Here is a 22,952-nt window from a genome sequence, read left to right on the forward strand (position 1 = left end):
CCACAGAAAAATTATCGGATCTGAAACTCTTAAATAATGGAAATTGAGTTTTAGATTTGAAGAGCACTGATGACTTCTCAGAAAGCCCATCAGCAATCAGTGGACTTGAACTACGAAACTATTAGTGAATGTGGAGTCAAAACGCTAAAAGCTATCTGCCATTTTATCTCACCAAAGTGATCTACTCTGATGACATTAGGTAATATAACTTTCTAACAATGCTAAAACTAGGATGTTACTTCTCTTGGCTGCCAGAGCAATGGAATGACAGAACGTAGTCCTAGATACCAGTGTTTCAACTTTTTCAACTGGTAGAAGTGGCATGCTCTGCAGACCACCTTGCAGGTAGTCAAGTGAGCAGGAAGTGGTGCCAGTTCAGACAGCACATACTGCAGTATGTTCTCTGACTACAGTAGCAAGGATATTCCACCGGTTAATTCATTCTGCTGAGCTGCTCCAAGAGCACTGCAACAACACGCTGCCAACTACTTTAAGTGGATGTCAAACCAGTGTCCAGTTCATAGCAAACAGTGTACCCTAGCCAAGCTGATGCGATCTACAGCACTGGTTCCCATCTAGCAGGTTTTGCTTGTAACAACAGCATGGTGCCATAGCTATTACATTTTTTCTAAAGCTCTTGTATTTCTGCAGAAGACTTCCCAGAAAGCATTATGTGCACAGGCACCATGACAGACTTGCTAGTGCGGCTGCCAGGAGCTGTGCCAGGGACACGGAGAGGTAATGACAATGATCCAGCAGGGGAAGAGACTGAGCAACCCACAGGACAGGCAGCAGTAAGAGCAGCCAGGGATGAAGGCGGCAATGATCCTGTAGAAAGCAGGAAGAAGCAAGCAGCAGCAGCATTCCTGGGATGGGAGTGCCCAAGGTGCAAGGCAGCAGGGTCAGCAGTGGGACAGGGTGGCAGCTACAGGGGGGGTGAGGCAGTCAAGCCACCATGGAGAGAGAACTGGTGATACTGCAGCAATGAGTGGATCTCTCAGGTGATGGAAAGCAAAAAGGCAACAGGAAGGAGCAGGTGGTCAGGTACCAGTTAGAAACCACTATTATAGAGGTTTATTTTTAATTACTGTTATTACTTTTTACAGCTCAGTTTGTCACACAGGAGAAAAAAAAGAAAATATTTTCTGCATTTCATACTCACAGTCCCATGTACATAAAAGATTAGCATAGAGATAGCAGATAGGTCTTTAAGAATACATAGAGAAAAAGGTCCTTTTTCATTGTATTATAAATGTGGTTTAAATATAATACAATAGATTATGCAGGTATTAATGACTTCTGCAAAGATCATCATTTTCTATTTCAGTTGAACTCCCTAAAGATCTTATTATTCTTGCTTCTTAAACTGTTTTTAAGTATTAAAAATAACATATTATATTTGACACTTTATAATCACATTTTCATTGCTTATTTAAGTAAAAATTATTTTTCATGGCATTCATTAGGCTCCTAAAATTCTTTTTAATATAACATTTGTTCATTTGTAACAATAGTCTTGAAACAAAGACAAAGAACTATTGAAAAGGCTGTAAGTACTGAACTACAGGACTCAATATTTACTTGTCTACATTAATGTTTGCTATCCTATCAGTAATTATAAAATATAATGACTGTATTCTTTTATTTACAAAAGTTCTATTTTCTCATAGATATAAATTCACTCACCTTTTTACATTCATCTGTTCTTTTAGTTTGCTGTACATTTCTAGCACTGCATAAAAACAAACATTAACTCATGGATCTTATTGTGGCTTTAGTTAATAAAAGAGAAAAAATATACGCTATAAAGCACAAAATAGATCACAGAAAAAGATATGTTAAATTTACCTTGTTCAATTCATACTATCACATAAAAACAATAAAAATAGCAAAAAAAAAATTCTAGAATGAAGGCAAAGAAAAAACTGAACTCTTAACAGCATTTAAATGAAAAGAATAAGATTAAGCACAATAGACACAGTATAAGACAATATATATCAAGCACATTCATTCACTTACTGCATACCATAACTTATACATATTACCTGTCTCCATTAAAAGGCAACAGTACCAGCTACTGTAACCATAACAGGTCAACACAAGACTCTTACAAAGAAAAAGTTTCAAACATGTTTTATGCTAATATCACAAACAGGATAAAATCCTTACAGAACTGTGTGCAATCCTACAATATTATCTTTCTGAAACATCATTTAGAGGTCTTAATGTTTTATAAGAGTATTATTGTAATGCCACAAAGCTAAAAGACAATAAAATGTTGAAGTAGTATTGTTAATATTTTCCTTAGAATTCAAACAATAAAGAAAATAATTCTTAAGCAACGACTTTGTGATCTATCATATTAAAAATAAGACTGCATTTAAAGGTGTATGTAGCTACATTTTTTGCATCATTTATATCCATCTCATTGTTTTCTTACAAAGTAGCATAATTATCCTATTTCAAATGCTATAAAGTCATGGAATCTACATGTGGACATCTTTTTAACACTCAGTAATTCCTTTGCTAAATTGGATGTTACAGGACCTTAACTTAAAAAATAAGATTCCTCTGTATTTTGAGTATTGTCTTTTTTTTATTATTTTTTTTATTTTTTATTTTTTTAATTTGCCATCATATTTAGCTCTATGTCACTCACCTGGAAGACACAACTGTAGTTTTTCCACAACTGTTGTAATATTCCGCTGCTGAACTCTACATCGGATGATCCCCTCTGTCTGGGCTATCACCTTAGAGATTTTTTTTAAATAGAAAATTACAATTAAATTATGCAAACAAATTTTATTTGCTACAAATGTTCATAATGCCCATATAGGAGGCACCATTTTCTCACCTCTTTCCCAGCATCCTGAAGCCTTCGGTTGGTATCAGTAACTTGGACCTTAAAAATAATTTCACCTTTGTTAGACAAATATGCATATATTGCCCCGATGTGACTGCTCATCCTTGTAATCAGATCATGCTTCATGAGAAACTTAGAACAAAGAAATGCAAATTCAAATTAACTCTACAGCTTGAACTTGAACTTTTGATCGCAAAGGGCTTTTGTTAACTTCAATTACTTATGACAGTTCTTTTTAACAGATTCTGTGGCAAACTTCTCAAATTTACTTGGGATTTTTGAACTTTCCTTGTTTCTGTAGGTCTGTCAAACAATTCAAATCATTGACCCAATTGACCACTGGTCCCTTTTTGATAACCTCAATGAGCTCTATGGGCCATTCATTGTCTGTAAGAAATGGTGATTGCATTTTATGGTAATTAAACATTCATACTTTGCTGAATGCAAACACTGGGTGGTTGATTAACATCAAACGTGGAAATCTCCAAACCACAGCAACATTTTAATGCTGCAGGTGCAGGCGAAGCTCGACCTCAGATTTTCCCACATAGTAAGTGACTCATTAGGTCATCATAATAAGGAAGCACATTCTAGTTTATTAAAAATCTCATTAATTTCTGAACAAAGATGCTCAATGACCTCATTGACGCTGTATTTGGTCTCTTGTTATCTGAATATCCTTTATATAATGCTCTTCTAATCATAACCTCTGATGAACTATGCTCATTCTGTCTGGTGTGCATATTTTGCTCTCAAAAGTGTAAAGAGAGCTAAAAGGGACAGATCTCATAATTCACTATTCTGCATTCTGATTCGTGAGTAAATCTTAGTTCTCATTTCCAAAGAAAACTACCAACTCCACCTGCTCTCCTACTCACTTACAGTGTAAAGAAAACTATTATTTTTCATGCATAATTGCAGTTTTGTTTTGTTTTTTTTTAAATCAAGACTTGAATTTTTCTAAGGTCTGAGATAGACAGACAGATAGATAGATAGATAGATAGATATGCATGGCTTAGAAAAAGAAGACCTAATGTAAGAAATATTGGGTTTGTCAATACTTTTCCTTTTGTTATTCATTACCTTCTGAGAAGGACTTTAAAAAGGGCAAAATAATTTTGGTAACATTTTCTGAAAACATACATGAAAACAATCAGAATTAGACCTAATAAATATTCAATTTTGCAAATGTACTACTGGATCAGACAACACAGTCCTAATCATAAATCCTAAATAACCTGCTTCCAAAATTTGTTGCAAACATCACAGTGTATATGATAATTGCAAAAAAATCTTATTTTTCGGTAAAAAAAAGAACAAGTTACTTCTGAATTCACAGACAATGATATATGAAACTCTGAAAAACTACTTCCTTACCTTTAGTTTTTCTGCATCAGCCCTAACTTTAAGAAGTTCTGTAATAGCATCCACAAAGCCCTGATGGTGAAAATTGCACATCTTTTCTATCTCCCTGTCATGGTTACGTATGCAGGCATCTAGTTTTTCCATAAACCTCTGGTGTGCATTTGGTTGGTCATCATATACAGACCTGTTAAATACAAGCAAGAAAACCAAAGTTGACTTTTTTCCCCTGTTAAATATAGTATGCAAGAATCTTTATTGAAGTCTCCCTTAAGGGGAAAAAAAAAAAAAAGCAGCATGCAAACTTGATGGCATAGTGGCTCATTTGCGATCCATTCCTCTAAAGTCAGCATTAAAAGAAAGAGATAGTCCAAAACTGAGGACTGAACCCAGCCCTCATGGCATTAATCCAGGTGCTTAACCAGTTACATCATGCTTGACCTGAGCCTCACTGGTCGGTTATTTATGCCCTAATGCTCAAATATGGGTACAAAAGAATCAGTTTCTCCAACTGCCTCAAATAGCATGGATCACTTTTCCATCAAATTCCACTTTTTGTTAAATATAAAGAAGTGCAAACATACAAATTCGCTCTTCTAGTATTCCTAACATCAGAGTTATTCAGCTCAGTGTTGGATGCTCCCAGCCAGACCCATCTGAGAAACGCGCAGCGGCAGCCAGACCCTGGCGGAGCTCATCCCACACCACCCGCCGAACAGCCCCGCTCCTCTCCCCTCTGCCAGCGCACAGAGCGTGTGGCCCAAGGCAAAACTGTAACACGCATATGCCTAGAGCTGCTATCTAAACGTGCTTTAACTTCCAGGAATGGCTAGAAATCTGCTGCTTTTCATTTACATTATCTGGGGGGGGGGGGGGGGGGAGCAGGAAATCAGGTCTTCTTTGAAACTTAGGAGTCAAAATATAGCTTGAGGTGCTTAACTTATACAGTTCGCAAATTTTGGTCTGCACCTTTACAAGATGCATGGATTGTGCGGGCCTCAATCTTTGAACAGCTTATTACACAACAGCTATCATGCAAGTGAAGTCTGAAGAACAAAGAAAACCCAAAAAAGCACATTTGTTAGAAGTGTTGTTAGATCTTTTTTGTTTTAATTAGTTGGAAATGCGGAAGACTTTTTCCCAGCGGGTATAGTTTACTGGTTTACTTTACTAATTGTTCGAAAACTGAATTTATAAACCTCAAGTAGGAAACACGACTCAAGGAGGAATTAAGAGTGCAGCTTATTGAGCCGTGTCCGAAATAGAAGCTGCATGGCAAAGGCTCAGGCGTGAGAATGAGCCAAGCAGACAATGGGCACTTTAAAGCTTTAGACCTTAGCAGAGGAAGCAAGAAAAGAGGTATTACTGAGAGCTGTAGCGGGAATCAAAGGTACGAGGTCTCCCAAGAAAGGTAAGGAAAAGGCAGTCCAAAAATGTGACTAACAACTTGACATAGCAACCACAGCAGAAAAAAAAGACAGATCATTTTTGAAGCAACTTTACAGATAGAATGAAAGAGGAAATATGAAAGTGAAAGAGGTCAGAGAAAACATGTTAGTACTGCCAAATACAGACATTCAAAAAGACTAGGGATTGAAAATCCTGAAATTGCTTTAAAAAAATCACAAATATTAAAACAAAGAAATATTAAACTTTTTTTTCCCAAGCCTCTAATTTCCCTTCATAATTGTAAATTTTTCTTCATCACAGAATCACAGAATGGTTGAGGTTGGAAGGGACCTCTGGAGATCATCTAGTCCAACCCCCCTGCTCAAGCAGGGTCACCTAGAGCACGTTGCACAGGAAGTTGCACAGGAACTGCACAGGAATTTCTAAGGATAAGCTGTTTAAAAAAAAAAAGCCTCTTAAGATGAGAAAAAAAAAGGCTGAAGTTCCCCAATAATTGCCTTTTTTTCACTTTAAGAGAAAATAGCAAATGACTGAAAGTTTAACTAAGGTTTTGGCACTGGATAGAACTAAGTCTCAAAGCTGGGTTTTGAAAGGGTTTATTCACAAAATCAGAAAATACTTTTCACTTTCTGATAGCTCCAGGTGGAAAAATGTGGTAGAAAGGAGAAACATGCTGGCGGCTTCATTTTCCCTGGAATCCTCAATTTTCATTTACTAATATGAAATTACTTTTTCTCTAATGTAATTAATTAAAAAAAGGCAAAACTGAGCTAGCAGAAAACTTCTCAAATTAGTAATGCTATAGTGCTTGATAGCATGTAAAAACATTCCTTATGCTCATTTTTCAGATTATGCTTTCTTCTGTCATTTTTTCTGTTTTATTAAGAGAATCTTCAGGACAGGCAATCCCTTAGAACAGTCTTCCTCTTGGTAGCATACATTTTTGTTCTTTAAGATATTTTATTTCTGGCCTTTAACAAAAATCTCGGTATGCAATGAATGCAACTTTGAATAAACATGACTGTGGATAACCAAGAGACATTAAATCTAGGCCCTGCAGTTGACAGCAGTGATGTCCAAATGCTTAGTCTCTAGAACAGCATGGATTGCAAAACACCTCCCAGTACTTACACTAATCAGAGTCCGACAGTGTTGAAGTGAATATATACACTTCAACTTGCATACTATACAAGTGTATACTGTAGAATTGTTACTAAAAGCAAGGCAAACAGAAATTGTTATACCAGCTAAATACTTAAGGCTATGTTTATGTAAATCTAAGCACTCTGCGTTGGCTGTTCATGCTCTGAAGAATTTTATTCATTCAAAACGACCTTTCCCTCCCCCTCGTTCTTTGGCAAAGAGATTCAGCATCTCTCTCTTTCGTAGCTACGCAGGATTGCATAAAATGAAACCCAAGAACACAGGAGATGAAGGGGAGATTTAAGTGTGAATTCATATTATTTTCTTAAAACAGAGTTCAATTATTTGTCTCCAAAGTGTACGAGGCAATGTGTTCCCCTAACAAAATGCAAGGGTGGTGTCGTTGCTGCTTGCAGACAGCTACAGTCTTAAGCGCAAGAACCGCATTGCTTCTCCAAACCTTGAGTGGAGGGAAAGTACTTCCCTCTCCGTCTTCTCAGAGAAGTTTGACTTCCCATACTCTTCTGGATCCCGTTTTCAAACCAGACAGAGCTGGGCTCTGCTAAGATCTGGGTTCATAGTAACCTGTTCAATAAACCTCTAGCCAAGTGTCTGACAAGAACTTGTCCTTTTGAGGAGGAGAAGGGTAAAGAAGAGGCTGGACACTCTCATGTCTGGAGTTCCTTTTGACCTGGGCTGGCTTTTAGGCAATATTGTGAGAGAAGCAACTGAAGTCAGAGAAATAAAAAAGGTTATAAGCTGCCCTACACAGGGAAGGAAGAAAGCCAATTCCTGATAGCTTGCCTGCTACAGATATTTTCTCAAGGAAAATCTATTCAATAAGATATTCCTGGCTGCTGATTCCTGGCCCCTAAAAGCTGAGGAACATCCCTCTTCTGATTAGGATAGGAAAAGGCAGCTAGCATGCTGAAAGACAAGCTCTTTCTTCCTAAGTGCACCAGGAGACCATCCAAAGTTGCTGACCTGTGAAGTGGTTCACAAGGGGAGAAATACCCCTCACCCTTTCCCCTGCTGCAGTCCGAAATGACAGCTGGAAGGAGCAAAAGCGTGACAGACAGTCTCCCTTCCTGAGGTTTTTGGCAGACTGCCTGGAAGTGACACCTCACGGCTGCCCAGGACCACTGTGGTTTAAAGGGCTCTAATGGAAGAACATGAGTGACCTACCCCTGCCAGAGGGAAAAAACTGCAACCAAAACCCTGTGCTGGTTGGAGGGAGAAGCAGCAACCTGGCTTGGGAGGAAAGAAAGGTGCAAGATGAACAGTCGGCAGGACAAGCACTGAGTGAACTCTCATCACTCTCACACAGTCCCAGGTTGCCCTCTATGGAAACCTTCGCCACATATACATCTTTTTCTCTCTGTCACAGGGCTGGAAAGTATTCCCTCGTATCCCATCAGAAAATATGCTGTGGGGCAGAGGAGGCAGGCTAATGTGCTGCACCAGAGGAAAAGGAGGAGGCATGCAGAAGGTATCAGTATTACCTGTAAAGAAATGGGGAAAGGATAAGAAAACGGTTTGACAACTGCTGTCATAGTACTCCAAAATACAAGTTGATTATACAATCATTGCTCTGTGTCTACAGGAAAAGGGCTAGAGATGTTGAAACATATAAGGCAGACATAGAGGGACACCTGCCTGCCTCCAGAGTAACATTCCTGGAGAAGAAATAAAAAGATTAAGAGGAGACAAGACACCAGATAGTGCCTTCACAGATATCATGCATGCATGACCTTCCCTTGAATGAGCTGGACTCACCATCTATACTGGACTGGACTCTGAAGCAAAAACCAGCAAAACAGTTTAATTTATTAGTGGTTACTTGAACCTTGTATTTCAGAGTGCAAGGAGCCTCCAAGTTTAGGTCTCGTTCCCATGTTCTCAAAGGAAAGTGAAAAAGGGGTATCACTATCACAAAGACAGGAGACTTCTGCCCCTGTCACTTCACACTCTTCAACACGTTTGTAAGTGAAAACATTAGTAAGAGAACCCATGACTAAAAATATCTAAAATGAGAATAAGACTGTGAAAAGATGATGCAAGGGGAATGCCATGCTTGGGTATATTCTGCCAAGCTTTCAGCTTTTGGTGGTAACAATGCACAGTCTTTTGGAACTTAGATGTGCCCTGTTGATTTTGGAGTATCCAGTAGCTGCAGTTCAGCATGACTTGTCTGATACCTTCTTATTGCTTTCAGACCTATCAACCTTGACAGACATGCTGTTAAAACACTGAAATAGGAAAATAATTTGTTATCAAGAGATTTCTTAGGCACTTAAAACCTTATCAAATAATTCCAGACAGCACAGTTATAAACTCTAGAAGGACATTAGTAGAGGCAATACAGTAGTCACAGTTAAAAGAATCAATGTTTATTAGGGTTTTTTAGCATTAAAGCAACTAGTACTTCAGGGGTATTGATAATAAATAACAGGGTATTGACTGATAATTCCCAGGAGCATTGTAAGAATATTTAATTCAAAGTCATACAGAAAGTAAGGGGCTAAAATTAGGAAGAAAATCAATATTGCATATGTTCCAATGCACTGCCTTAACCACAAGATTACCCTACTTTATTAAAATAATAGTTACTATTTCATGTTCTACATTATACCACTTTCTAGAAGGGTACTAGCAAAATGGTGATCTATGATCTAAAACAGTATTTGACAGAGCCCCTTAAAATTCATTAGTAGTATAAATTCCATATTACATATGTAAAGAGCTCCATCTTGTGGGAACAGTAACAAATCAACCCTCTTCATCTCACTAGGTACTGAAGAGAATTCCTGAAAGAGAACTGCTTACATTTAAAGAAAAAAATCATCACAGTATTTAGAAGAAATTCACACTTTGTATTACAACTCTCTGATATATACGAGAAGTAAGAAGACGAATTAAACAAGCTTACTAACTTTCTTAAAACACTGTATTCTTAGGACACTATACACATGTCATTTCAGAGGCCTCAGACAGAAGTCTGAGCTAGAATACTGGTCACTTTAAAAGCAAAGTGCACTGAGATCTCCATATCATCTCTGGCCCTAGAAATAAATTATGCTTTTTCTCAAAACTGTAAACACATTTGAGGCAATGAATGCCAGATTTACCTATTATGTATGCTTATACTGAAGCTTATTTTCCATACATACATTTCAAAAATAGTCTAGATATATGTAAGAAAAGTAATTACTAACTTTGAATAATTATCTGAAGTTATGCATTTCAACAGATTATGGCTTTTGGGGTCTGCAGCACTGCAAGCAATCCTGATTGTAATTCTGTGCTTCTCAGAGCTAAACTGTGAAGCAGACAAATCAAAATATTGCAGTATCTTGGAGAGACGCACAGAATCCTGAGAAGCATCCTATAGTTAATTCTTTTAAATTACAAGACAGAAAAAACAGAATTTAGGAAATCCCCCAATTCTGCTGGGAGGAGAGTGAGGAAGTAGCAACCTGTCAAGATGCAGTTCTTCAGAATACGACTATTGCATGCAGTTACCTCTAACCTAAAAATATCTCTCTCACTTTAAGTTGCTTCACATGTTTCAGTGGAAAATGCCATAAAAAGGGGCAAAGAAGCCTAGGTTAGTATGAGAAATTTTACACGTGCAATGTATAGTTGTTTCAAATTTGTTTACATTTATACACTTCTGATTGAAGAAACCCAAGAATTCTCTTCAGCTTTATGAGCACCTGAACTGACTGCCAGTGGTCTGAAAAACAACACAAATCTGAACTGAATGAAATTTAAATACATGATCAGTTTGCATTACAATTGCTTTCAACCTGTGATCTATACATCTCCAGGGACCTATGGGCTACTACTGACTGATTCACTCCACACAACTATGAAAACCAGACTTGTTGTCAGTAGAAGTCTGCAAAATTGGAAGAAAAAGGTGCAAAACCAGTGGTCTAGGAGGCAGAAGTTTGTGCTTAATTTTGGCACAAAAATACACATCTCAAATTTGAATCTGGAATGAGAGACGACTAATCTGAGTGATCTGCTAGACAGTACCGAGACTCAGTAACAGAGGCAGGTACTATTTTCATTCTCAATTGATGGAGGAAGCAGAGCGCCCATGAAGAACACAAGCAGAGGTCAAGGACTTTTTTTTCCTGGTAAGAAATGTAGCAGGTTATTTGTTTCCATAACTCTGTATAGACAGAGATATTTTTCTGACTCATCCCAAAAACTGGACCATATGAGTCATATTAAGGCTGGTCTAAGGTAAATAAAAGACAGTTAGTGCAGAAAGTGTTTGAAGGAGAAAGAAGAGAATAATGAACTAGGAACAGCCATGTCTGGGAGGCAGCTTAACCATGAAAGCTTATTAAAAAAGAATTATATCTAGATACAAGTTAGCAGCAGTACAGCTTGCTGTATCACTGAACGGTCAAAGATTAAGGAAATATGCAAAAAAAAGGAGAAAAATATCTCAGTCACTGTCTCAATGTTACTGCAATAGGGACACTTGTGTCTTTTCTTATCAGCTGGCCTGAAGGGAGGAAAAAAAAAAAAAAAAAGCATAAACAGATCTGAATTCAGGTCTCAAACAAATGAAGAAGAATTTTCAAATACGCAACTATTTACCATTAAAGACAAGTAAACAAAGTCATTTGTATCCCCACTTACAATGACAAAACAGAAGTTAAAAAAAATGTTCATTTTCAAAACAGATGTATGCTGTGAAACCTGCACATTCACTAACAGTCTTTCATTGACAAACATTTAGTGTTCAGCTAAAACCTACTGAAGCACCAGAGGGCACCATTCTATACACAAACTTACTATTTGTTGAATAAGCAAAAAGGCTGATCTCCAGAGAGTTAAAATTCAGCCAAGAATCAAACCATCCCCTGCCATAAACTCCACCTGAGCCTTTATAAAATAAAAATCAAGTGCCCTCAAATCATCTGATCCATTATATAATGGCAACTTCTATACTTATGCATTATCACTCAAAGACACTATCATAGAGCTCTTCACAAAAGGGTTACAGCACAGCTTTAAAAATTGTATTTTTGCTATAGCATCACATAAATAATTTTTGTGGATACAACCAGGATGCAAGTCTTGAAATGCCCAGTTGCAAACTGGATAAAAAGAGGGAGAAAAAGATCACTAATGAGGGGGAAAAAAAAAAAAAGAAAGAAAGAAAGAGTCACAGGACAAAAAAGTCATAAGCCCAGAAATTAGTTTAGTACCTTGACTGGACTAGTGGAAAGGCAAGCAAAGGAAGTACATACAGATTGGTAAGTGTAAAAAGAGAGGAACCTAAAAATATTTGTTGAGAGCTCAGCAAATTCCCCTCCCCACCCCCTGCCTTCATATCTAAGCCATCTTTCTGCTAGAATATGAGAAAATCAGAAACCTGAATGTGACTACAACTCCCATGGTCATCTACCAGGCAGGATCTCAGCATGGAAAAGTGAATTCCCACAGTAATTATAAAGAGAAATAATGTAGTTTTGTCTCTTATAGCTATGTCAATAGACATAACTTTTCAATGATAAGTAGAACTGCCCAGGTACTCAGATTTCAGGCAACTCGAAAAGATAAAATTAAAAAAGAAATTCCATACTTTCATAAAAAGTATGGTTCAGAAGATGAGATGACGTCCTGGTTGGTAGCAAATAATTCTGTCAGTGAAAATCAGTTACTAAAGCAGCCTATTAGACAAAGAATAATATTTAACAAATCCCTTTTGGGTCTGAAAAAATTAGTCCATTATTTCTTGATATTTTCTAAATGGGCAATGATTTGATTTTTAATCACAACCCACATTCAAGACAAACATCTCTGAGCTTATGGAGCATTACTGTTAGTTTCTAGAGTCAACAGCTCTCTTCCCAGTGATTACATCACTTGCAATAATAGGTTCTAACAGCAGCAGCAGAAATAAAGCAAAGACTTTAAAAACAGAGGGTTTGTTTAAAAAAATAGAGAAAAACATGCAAGAAATTACAGAAAAGCCCACCTGTCTTTTTACAGGATAAAGGATAGGTTATGAAAAAATAAGAGAGTTTGATGAATGACACCTCTCAAATAGAGTCTTGGGAGTAAAACAGAGGCCTAAACGCATCAGCATTTGTAAAAAGTGCTCAAGAAATACACGAGAATTCTAAAATATTTTCAATTCTTATTATGACCAATGATGGGCCACCTTCACTATAGGAAAACTACCTTTTAAGCTCAAACTCCCCAATTTAATGACCTCTTGCTCACTTCTCTATTTGCCATTGCGAGCAGGTATCCTCAGAAATGTACAATTCTATTTTTGCCAACATCAAGTTTTCTGCACCCATCTTCTGTCACACTAAGTTTTAAAGAGGTAAAGAATTCAGCTCAAAATGCTGATGAAAGAATTCAAAACGTTGGGGAAAAGAATGTGAGAAACTAGGCTCAGGCAGAGAAGGAACTGTCAACATTAAAGTTACAGTGTTAGGACAAAATTAGCAAGATAGTAACTCCTCGCTAATAATGACTTGACTCCTGCAACCATTTTCACACAGGTGCACACACACACGCACACACACCCCGGCCCGTCTCGTTCTGTCTGGTTCCTATAATAAATTGCACGTTCCCCACCCTGCCTGCATTGCCGCAAAGTCTTTCATTTCCTGATTACACAAGACACATGAAGCAATTAAAAACTGTATACACGTTCCTTTCGCTGTCCTGACACCCGGTTAGTGAGCGCCAGTTGGTTTCATCTCCCAGACTGCTGCGATGATAAGGGCAATTGCACATATTTGCACAATAGTTGTGCGAGTTCGACATTGAACACGAGCTTAACCATGCAACTTCGAGAACTGCAAAGGATGAAAGATTCATTTGCAGAGCTTCAGATTTGGAAGTCTGGGGAAAAAAATAACTAACTGATCGCTTTGATATAAAAACCACATCACAAAAAAGAAACTCAGACATATCACTTTTATTCCTTTTTTCCCCAAAGTAATACTTAAAAAAAAAAAAAATGAAGCAACTGTACTTGTTGAAAATTGTGTTTTTAGAATTTGTAACCTGTTACCAAAGGCAATTTTGTATTAAAGCTAGAGATGCTCTCAACTAACTCCCACATGCACATTGCAAGAAGTGGCCAACTGGACATTTGTTCCCCTCCCTCCATTTCTCATTTGATTAAAAAAAAAGAGAGATTGAAAAAAGTTATAAAATAATATTTACAATTCAAAGTTGCATGATGAGTTCAGTGAACTCTATGCAAGCACAATAATCTGACCGTGCAAATTAAGTTTCTACCCTTAAGAGAAGACTGTCATTATGACTATAACCATGCCATCCCTAATCATGACACTGTATCAAACATTCAATTTAAGCTGCAAATTCACAGGAAACACTGCAAAAATTTCCTTTGTCCTACAATATACAAAGATATTTTCTGTTTACACAAACTGCAAACTTTGTAGGGAGTTTTCCATGGAGTAATTTCATATAGGTTGCTGCATACACCCTTAAAAAGCTTTATAAAATAATGTCCAGGTGTTTCCTGTAATTCAACTAGAGTTATGGTAATAAGCACATTTCTTAATACCTAAGCAGACTTTCTATGCCAGACACTACCTAGGGTCCAGTTTTGCCATCCTTATTTATAATTACCTCTCACTGTTCTATTTAAAAGATCATATTACATGCCAGCATAATGTAGAACTCAAGCCATGGCCTAATCACAGAAAAGATTTTATTAATCTTAGTTTAGCTGTTATGCTTTACTTGCCTGGTTTTCCTGTATGTGCAATTTCTGTGAATTGTTCTCACTAATAGTATCCTGTTTCTACGAGCAGGAAAGGGCTGAGTACAGTTTGTTAGTTAACATTACTTCCTATAACCAGGGTCCATATTCTGTAGTAGCAACACTCCAGCAGTCATTGTTCATTCTGGATAAGCAATGTATCACGCTGATGGCTGTTAATGGACATCCTCTGGAGAGCAGCACAAACTGATAATCAGCAAACCCAGATTTGCAATAGACTTCCTCCTTCCTGTTTTTACACTGCTGACCAAGGAGATGCCTCTTCCTGCTAAGCCTTTGTGCTACTTACTGATGTATGAAACAAGAAGCTGAAAAACAAGTGCTGTACTACTACCATTTTTTCAAATTGGTATTGTAGTAGTACATAAAAAAGACAGCAGAGAAAATGCCAGCTTCTCTGACTTTAGTAGTAGCTATCCACACATAACAAAATGCCAGGTTTGGCCATCTGTTTCATACAGGTAAATGACTATAATGGAAGTAATTGGAACCTGTGATTTTTCAAAGATAATAAAATAAGAAACCAAAGTCCATCTAGCAATAGTCTTATTATCCCTCATTATTTCCACAGGCTGTAACCTAAATTGTTCCATTTCAGGAGCAACAGATTCATCTATGAATGAAAATGTGAGCTTCCCAAAAATAATTACCAATCATGGCAATCTATAGCTAATCCATCTTCTTTATTTTGGGCACTTCATACATAATCTTCAAGACAAATATTTACAATATGTTTCTGCATATCCTTCATGATACATATGAAAATGAAAAAGAACATTTTATGTAACAAGTAAGTAAGATGTCTAACTAACTTTTTTCACCAGGCTTTGAATACCAACACTACACAGATGTAAATACATTATTTTAGGAATTATGGAAACTCCAAATTAAAATATCCAATAATTTTTAAAAGTTTTTAAAACAATTGGATTCTTCTGCAAACATATAATAACCAAAGAGTATCTTTTCCAATAATTTTGTATTTTTAACTTTTGTTCACTTTACAAGCTCATATAGTCTACACTTAAAAAATCATTTTGCATTTTTCCTCATACAAGCAACAGTCTGTACTACATATGCTTTGTTCAGGCACATGCCTTCCAGGATCACTGAAGAAAACAGAAAGAGATGACTTAAAAAGAAATGCCTTTATTCTAGCTCAATAGCCCAACTAAACTAACTCTCAATGTTGCTCTCCTTTGGGAAGCAGCTGACACTTCGCATTAATTGACTTCTGCCAATCTTTGTTAACCCATTTCAGTAGTCCTACGTGCTTGAGAAATGGACTCCAACTGCAGAAGAATCTGTTCATACCTTAGAGGAAGGCGACACTCTACAGAAACTCCAGAGTTCAAGAAGAGATAGCGCATGTTAGCTACCTCAATACAAGTACTTACATTTATAAAACAAAACAAAACAAACCTACAGTATAAAACAATAAAAACTATCCTAAGTTTACGTTGAAATTAACCTAGAAACAACATTAAAAAGAAAATGCTGCCTTGCTGAAATCAACGGGGTAAAGATCCTTCACCAAAGTCAATCTAAGCACAAAGGAGCTTGCAGACCATGAAATTCTGTTTTTCTGTTAGTAGTAACTACCACTGGGAAAGTTCTGTAACATAAAGTGGCGTGGAGGGTATGAACACTGACGTATACAATACTTGAAGGTTTAAACATTCCTTTTTGAGGTTGAAATGTCTCAGAATTGTCCCACTAGATACTGGCATTACAGTATATGCATTATTAATTTTAAATTACTCTGATTCACAGAAGAACTGCAAGAGTTACATTCACTGGCGTTTTGCAAGCAAATGATTTTCTCTAAGATATGGTGAAAATCCCACTCACAGTATTAAAAGTGAACAACTTTAAGAGAGCTGGATTCTATCACCAGAAGAAAGCAAGCCCCAGCCCTCTCTCCAGGTTCCCAGTGCAGAACTGTTCAAAGACATCTTTTAGGTCCTCCATGTCAAAACCAAAGTCTTTCTGTCAGGGCTGATGCACTCTAAAACCTGCTTCTTTACTTCTTAATACCTCAATCAGTGATTAATTCCCTACTGGTTTGGTATTACTGGCAAAGGTTGAGGTACAGGAAGCGCTTCAGACAGTCTCCAGGATAGATCATTAACTCCTTCCTGCACAGGACACCATTTGTCAGGCATATAAATAACTCCTTAGAAGGCAGGTAGGAGATGAGGAAAAGATGTATTGTTGGGCATACTTTAAGCTGAACTGTAAATTGAATATGATGTCATTGTTTTACCACGGTCTGTGGTGACAGGGATTGGTTTGGGCATTTCAACCACAGTCAGAGAATAGCCAGAAAGACTAGCAAGAGCTAGATTTTATAACTTGCCATAGCAAGCCCTGAAGTAAGATAAAATCTAATTTGATTGCCTGATGGCAATGCAAACCAGTCTGATGTTTTTGAACAAGTTAGTATCCAACAGCTTACTACAGCTTATAGAAATAGTTTCCTATTTGCAAATCCATTCCTGGCATTATCTTAGAAACATCATTCAAAATACAGCAGTCCTCACAGACTTGTATGAACTCCTTTTAGAAGTCTGATCCATAAAATGCAACATGACAGATTCAAAACTTGCTTAATTGTAGTTGCTATAATTCAGCCTTTCATATGTAAGTGTCAAAAATAGGCTTATATTCAGTTGAGTTAAACTACCACTCCTCAGGTAAACATCTGTATTGAGGAAATTGCAAAGTCTCAGAGAAATGGTTCAGAAATGTATATGGAAAGCTAGAGTACTGTATATGCTATTGGGTTCCAAAAAAACCTGCAAGAAAAGGATGGAAAATTATGTATTTTCTATGCATATGGCAACTCCAGAATTGGGACAACCGCCAAGAAATAAAATCAGCTTCAGGAATAAGTCAATGAAGTGCTACATAAGTAACATTGGCTTTCCTGAATTTAAAGGATGTAACACTAAATGAGTTGCTCATAAGAGGGGAAGACTAAATTTAGATGAGATACAATGACACAAACTGCATCAACCACCTTTTAAGTACACTATTCTGGATCTCTCAGCAGATGATCTCTCTATTTTAAAAGCTTTAATGCATTTTGAAACGCGTTTCCTAAACATGGGAACACTTTCAAGCTCTTTGGTAATGCTTATGAAATTACAGAGAGCTATTTCAGAAGTATCCTTCACATAGGGTGCTAGTTAGGTTAAAGCTTCATTTGGCTGTTGCCCATTTGGAAAACGCTGCAAGAACTGAGTCAGAAGCTGATGCACAAACACTCTTAAAAAGATCAAGATAGCCTGATTTGCAAACACGTATTTCACGACAAACCTAATCAGCACTGAACCTAAAAATTTTTGTACAAGACATGTTATGCAGATACGATTACCCACAGACAGCTTCAGGCTTTGAAAAAAGTAGAGAAGTACCAGGTTGGAACTTGCAGCAATGGAAGCAAGTCCTCACTTTCCAAAATCTTTTTTGCCACCAATGGCAAATCTGAAGAATATCTGAAATATCAAACTAGCCTACAGAAAAATTAGAACTGCAGTTCTGCGACTGAATATATACATTCTAGATTAATCTGCCTACAGCATGCACTATTCTTATGGCTATGGGGTTCTGACTCCATACAACAGGCTAGTGATAAAAAATTGCTTTGTTACAATATAAATGCTGATAGATTTGTTCTAGCAGATAGTTGCTTTATCTGACTGCTACCTTTCAACTTTCAGCACAGAATACCATCAAATCCTGCACCAAGTGACAAAACCCACAGTAAACACTCTACAAGCAAACCACCTGTTTTTCAGGACACACTGTTCCCAATGAACATGGCTATTCTCATTACACTATAGAACTGGTATTTTGCAACTGCAGTGAACTATTATAATAAAGATAAACTGATACATACGTATACATCAAAGTACACTTCATAACCCGATCCAAAAAAATCCACAGCTGACACAAGAATTTTCTAGTTCCTTCAGGCTATTTTGTAACTTCAGTTTGAAGAAGGAATCAGGAATGAAACACATCAACTTGAAAACTGAGCACAGGGTTAAGACAGAGCACTAATGAAGATTTAGACTATTAATTTTAAAACCATAAAAATAGCTTATAGTATTGTAAGACATTATCATTTTAATTGAAATACATGATTTAATCATTTCAATTCTGATTTAAAACCTCAAGTTGATGATCTCAGAGCCCTTTTAAGTTTTGCTCTGTATTTAAAACAAGACTAAGCTATAGACAAATAAAAATGTGAATCTCTGGCTCATAATCTGAAAACAAAATAATAAGAATATGGAAAAATTCCTTTAGACAATCATACCTGACAAGTAAGACCACAGGGCAAAAATGAGGGCAACCACATTTTGTCACTGGATAACCACATCAGAAATCCCAGCAGCCCATAGGCAAGCGCCCAGAAAAAAAAATTTCCCAGCCTGTGATTGTGTTAATACTGCACTATCTTTTTACATCTGGAGAAATCATTCACACTGTCTATGCTACTGCTTACTAACTATTCCGTTGAAGATAAAGAATCATATAACTTACCAGTCATTCCTTTTAGTAATGGTGCATACTTTTGGTAAGTCAAACTACATTGAGGCTTCAGAGCATCCTGTCATACTCCAAAGGGTATTTTAGGCACTTCATTCACTTTGCTTTGGATAGGCGGCCGCAATGCATATAGGAATATCTTTGTCTGAAATATAAATTACAGCCCCCATCTGGACAAAGCACCTACAGTTGCAATGTGTACCATGACTCAATAAGCGCAGCAGGTTTAGACCCTCACTTTATACTTCTACCTCTGAGTTTTCTTAGAAATCTTGATCCGGAAAGTGTAAACACAATCTTGCTTTTACTGCTACTGCTAGTCTTGCTTCCTCAATTTACTCCTCTAATGATGCCTTACTGAAGTGTACCTCTTCCTTCAGCTTGTCTGCAACACAAGAATGAAAGTGCAGGATGAATGGTTATTTCATCGATTGTTTCTAACACTTCACCCACCTTCTTTTATGAGGCTCACAACAAATTTACATTCTCCCTCCAAACTCTGTTCAATCTAAGCGAGAAAAAAGCAGCACTGTGCAAAAGTGGTGCTGCTTTGCAGCTGGGCAGCTCTGAGCCTCCTTTGCCAGTGCAAAGCAATCCTAGGTTTGTGAAAGGTCCCCACAGCACACTGCGATATCAGGTAGAAAAGAATCAGTATTGTAGTCCTAATCACTATGATTCCTATAGAATCCTATATATACATCCTATATATTCCTTATTCCAGATAACATGTCAGTCATATGTCTGCATATGAGACTCTAATAACTCAGCAAAGTTTTATGGCCAGCATAATTTACAGCAACCTAGAAGATGCTCTAATATCTACAAAGGGCCCTGCTTAATGATGACTGATTTCAGGATCAGGTGAACAGAAAAGTTGCTTAAAAGCATTTTTACACTGACTTACTGACTTATGAGCAGTATTTCCAAGCTGCATTTGAGTGTCAAAACCTCGCTTGCTTGCACTTACTTATATCAACAGACATAGCACCTCCTTATCAACTTTACCTTATCTGCAAAATTGTCATCACCAATTCCACTGCAATTCTTAATTTTTAAATTTTATTTTAGTTTTGTACTAGTTTAGTCTACTAATTGCAGGTCCTTTGACATGCTGCACATGGGGATCACAGAATGCAGCAAACTCAGTTATGCATCATCCAGAGGTGAAGCGTACAGAAAAAGAAGCGTGTCACATACTCACTTAACGTCTCCAACCTGGAGTTTAAGAGTTAATTCACTTTTCTTTTTTCTTTTTTTTTCTTTTTTCTTTTTTTTAAAAAGGTCTTTGAAATATTACACTTTAAAACAACCCGGAAAAGTCTCCAGCACAGTATACCAAGATAATGCTAGAACAGCATCTTCCACTCCGTTAACCTCCACTTTGACATATTTTGACCAACATATTTCTAATCAGCAGATAAATTATATTCAGAAAAGAATAATTACAAACTGAAATTATCTTATTAATTACCCTGGCTTGTCCAACATAGTATTAAAGAACAGTGAAAATGTTCTTTAAAAATTGACTCTTGAGATTTTGCAAAACTATATGAAGTTCAACAAGGGCCTGAAAGCTTTTGTTATTAACTTTTTAATTATATCTGTATTTTTGGAGGGTGGTAGGGGAATTGCCTTTCTCTCTTTTTTCTTTTTTCCTTTATAAAGATCAGAAATTTACTGACAACTCTTCCTGGTTTTGCAAAGCCCAATGGTATGCATATGACATGAATTATAATATATTAACACATTATATAAAAAGGTGAGAGTGATGAGCCTTTAACAGGTATTGTCATTAATCACATTTAGTTAGCCATTAAGATAGAAAGATGTTGATAAAACAATTTCACAGAGTCTGCTCAAAAAAGAAATCTGGCCTGCTATATCCACAGTTTACCTATTTAATGAAAGGCATGTTATACAGTTGATTTAAGTCTCATTTATAATGGCTTGGCTTGTGTTACTGAATTTACAGATGCAAGTTAAATACCAGCAATCTGAAATCATAAATTCATCCACTTAAAATTTAAAGAGAAAATTAATTTAAACAAATGCAATCTCTGCATTTTATTTAGTAAGTTGCACAACAGTCCTTAGAAGCTAACTTTCCCTCCTAAATGGTAAATAACTCCAATCGTTTTAGCTGTACCTTCATTCTACCTATAAAGTACCTGCATTTCTCATTCCTATATATGGGTGGATCACAGTACTATAAAATCACCTGCAGGGTCAATCTGTTCAGTGTTTCTCATCTTCTACATCAATTACACACAAAAAAATATTGTGTATAAAAGTGTGCATGTATACACACACACACACACAGGCTAGCACACAGTTCTCTGGCAGTGATATACACCTCAAACTAACAAAGAAAACAGTGAAGAAAAACTTGAACAGAAATGTGATTTCATGGAATCTGTGTAACGCCCACAAAAATATTACACTTCCTTTGTAAGCCTTGATGCATTTAAGAAAATACTAAGATCTCGCTAGGAACAATTAAGGATAAGTCAGCTCTTGCATATCCTACAAACTTCAGTTTTTAGTATTACCTCATGCTCCTCATCCAAACCACTCAGCTTAAACCCTTTCTTTGTTCCGCTATTTAAATAGGTATGTTGGTACTTTATACTGTGTCACAATGCTACGAATATTCGCCCAGCATTACAGGTCATAGATTACAAAAATATTTCATTAGGTGAAATGTCTGGTGTCAATGGATTCCGTGACTGGAAATCAATGGATTGCTTTATGTTGTAGGCTTATGCCTACAACAGGCTTATGGCTTATGCATGTGGAATTACTAAATCCATTTATTTGATTTATATTGTTCAGCAACTAAAATCTAGATTTTGTGCAGAAAATAACGCTGCATTTTTTGTTTGTGCTTTTGCTTGTTGAAATAGATCTTGAAATTAGATGTGGCATTTTAGACTTCTTTTCAGTTTCACACAGCAATTCACAAATTTTAAACAAGGCATAGCAGAATGGATAGCTACAGTTTTGATTTTAAACATTTCTGTTTTTCTAAAGTAGCAGAATATTTCTGTGGTGTTAGCTGGACTGCTTGCAAAACACTAAGCCAGATGTAAATGTTCTTTTGTCTGATTGTTTGGTTTGTAAATGAGTACTAAAAGTTTAAATCAGACCAACACGCACATCTTTTCTAAAAACTCTGAAAGGCACCAATGCAAAACTCCCCTTCTGAAAATTCACTAAGATAACAAGTTATAAAGCTATATAAATGTATGAGAAATTAATAGAAAAAGAAAGGACAGAAACACGTAAAAAAGTTAAGAATCTCAGTATTTCTATCTATATGTCTATAGACATATAGACATAATATAACATGGATATGAGAATCATGTTGTCTCTTCTCCCTTTTCTGTCTCCCTCTCATCCATACTTGTGGTTCCCAAACGCGCATTCTTCCACTGCTCTGCCTGGTTCTCTGCACATCTTTCATACGGGTTCCCCCAATAAAAGCTCTATACTGGAGACTGTAGAGGAATTGCAATTGTATTTCATATTCTGTTGCCAAGTTTTTGTTTTGGCATGGGATTTTTTGGAGGCATCAGCCTTGACCTGCCTGGGCTCGTTAGCTCGAACACGGCTAAGCCGCTTGCAGGGCCGTCTCACTTCCCCGCAGCCTGAACTTATAAACCCTCCGGCACAAGCTCCCTGTGAAGCTCCGCGTAGCTCTTCCAGGCCGTGTTCCCGGCACCGGCCGCGCTGAGGGACGGCCAGGGCCCACCGGAGCAGCTCTGCCCCGCCTGCGCCCAGGCGGCCTTCAGGACGGGCCCGAGGCCGCGAGCATCC

The 22,952-nt window shown here is 37.1% G+C and overlaps 1 protein-coding gene across 5 annotated transcripts in view; it reads right to left on the reverse strand.

Moving 5' to 3' along the window:
- The window catches only part of EXOC6 (exocyst complex component 6), a 106,213-nt gene that overhangs the window by 82,302 nt on the left and 959 nt on the right, over positions 1-22,952 (reverse strand). For all 5 annotated transcript variants that reach the window (XM_067300073.1, XM_067300072.1, XM_067300070.1 and 2 more), the window contains exons 2-5: positions 4,241-4,412; positions 2,855-2,902; positions 2,660-2,750; positions 1,687-1,732 (exon numbers count right to left, since the gene is read on the reverse strand). In XM_067300073.1, the coding sequence (XP_067156174.1) occupies positions 1,687-1,732; positions 2,660-2,750; positions 2,855-2,902; positions 4,241-4,412 (357 nt within the window). The remainder of the gene's footprint in view (positions 1-1,686; positions 1,733-2,659; positions 2,751-2,854; positions 2,903-4,240; positions 4,413-22,952) is intronic.

The sequence above is a fragment of the Apteryx mantelli genome, chromosome 7, assembly GCF_036417845.1.
Source record: "Apteryx mantelli isolate bAptMan1 chromosome 7, bAptMan1.hap1, whole genome shotgun sequence".
Classification (NCBI taxonomy): Eukaryota; Metazoa; Chordata; class Aves; order Apterygiformes; family Apterygidae; genus Apteryx; species Apteryx mantelli.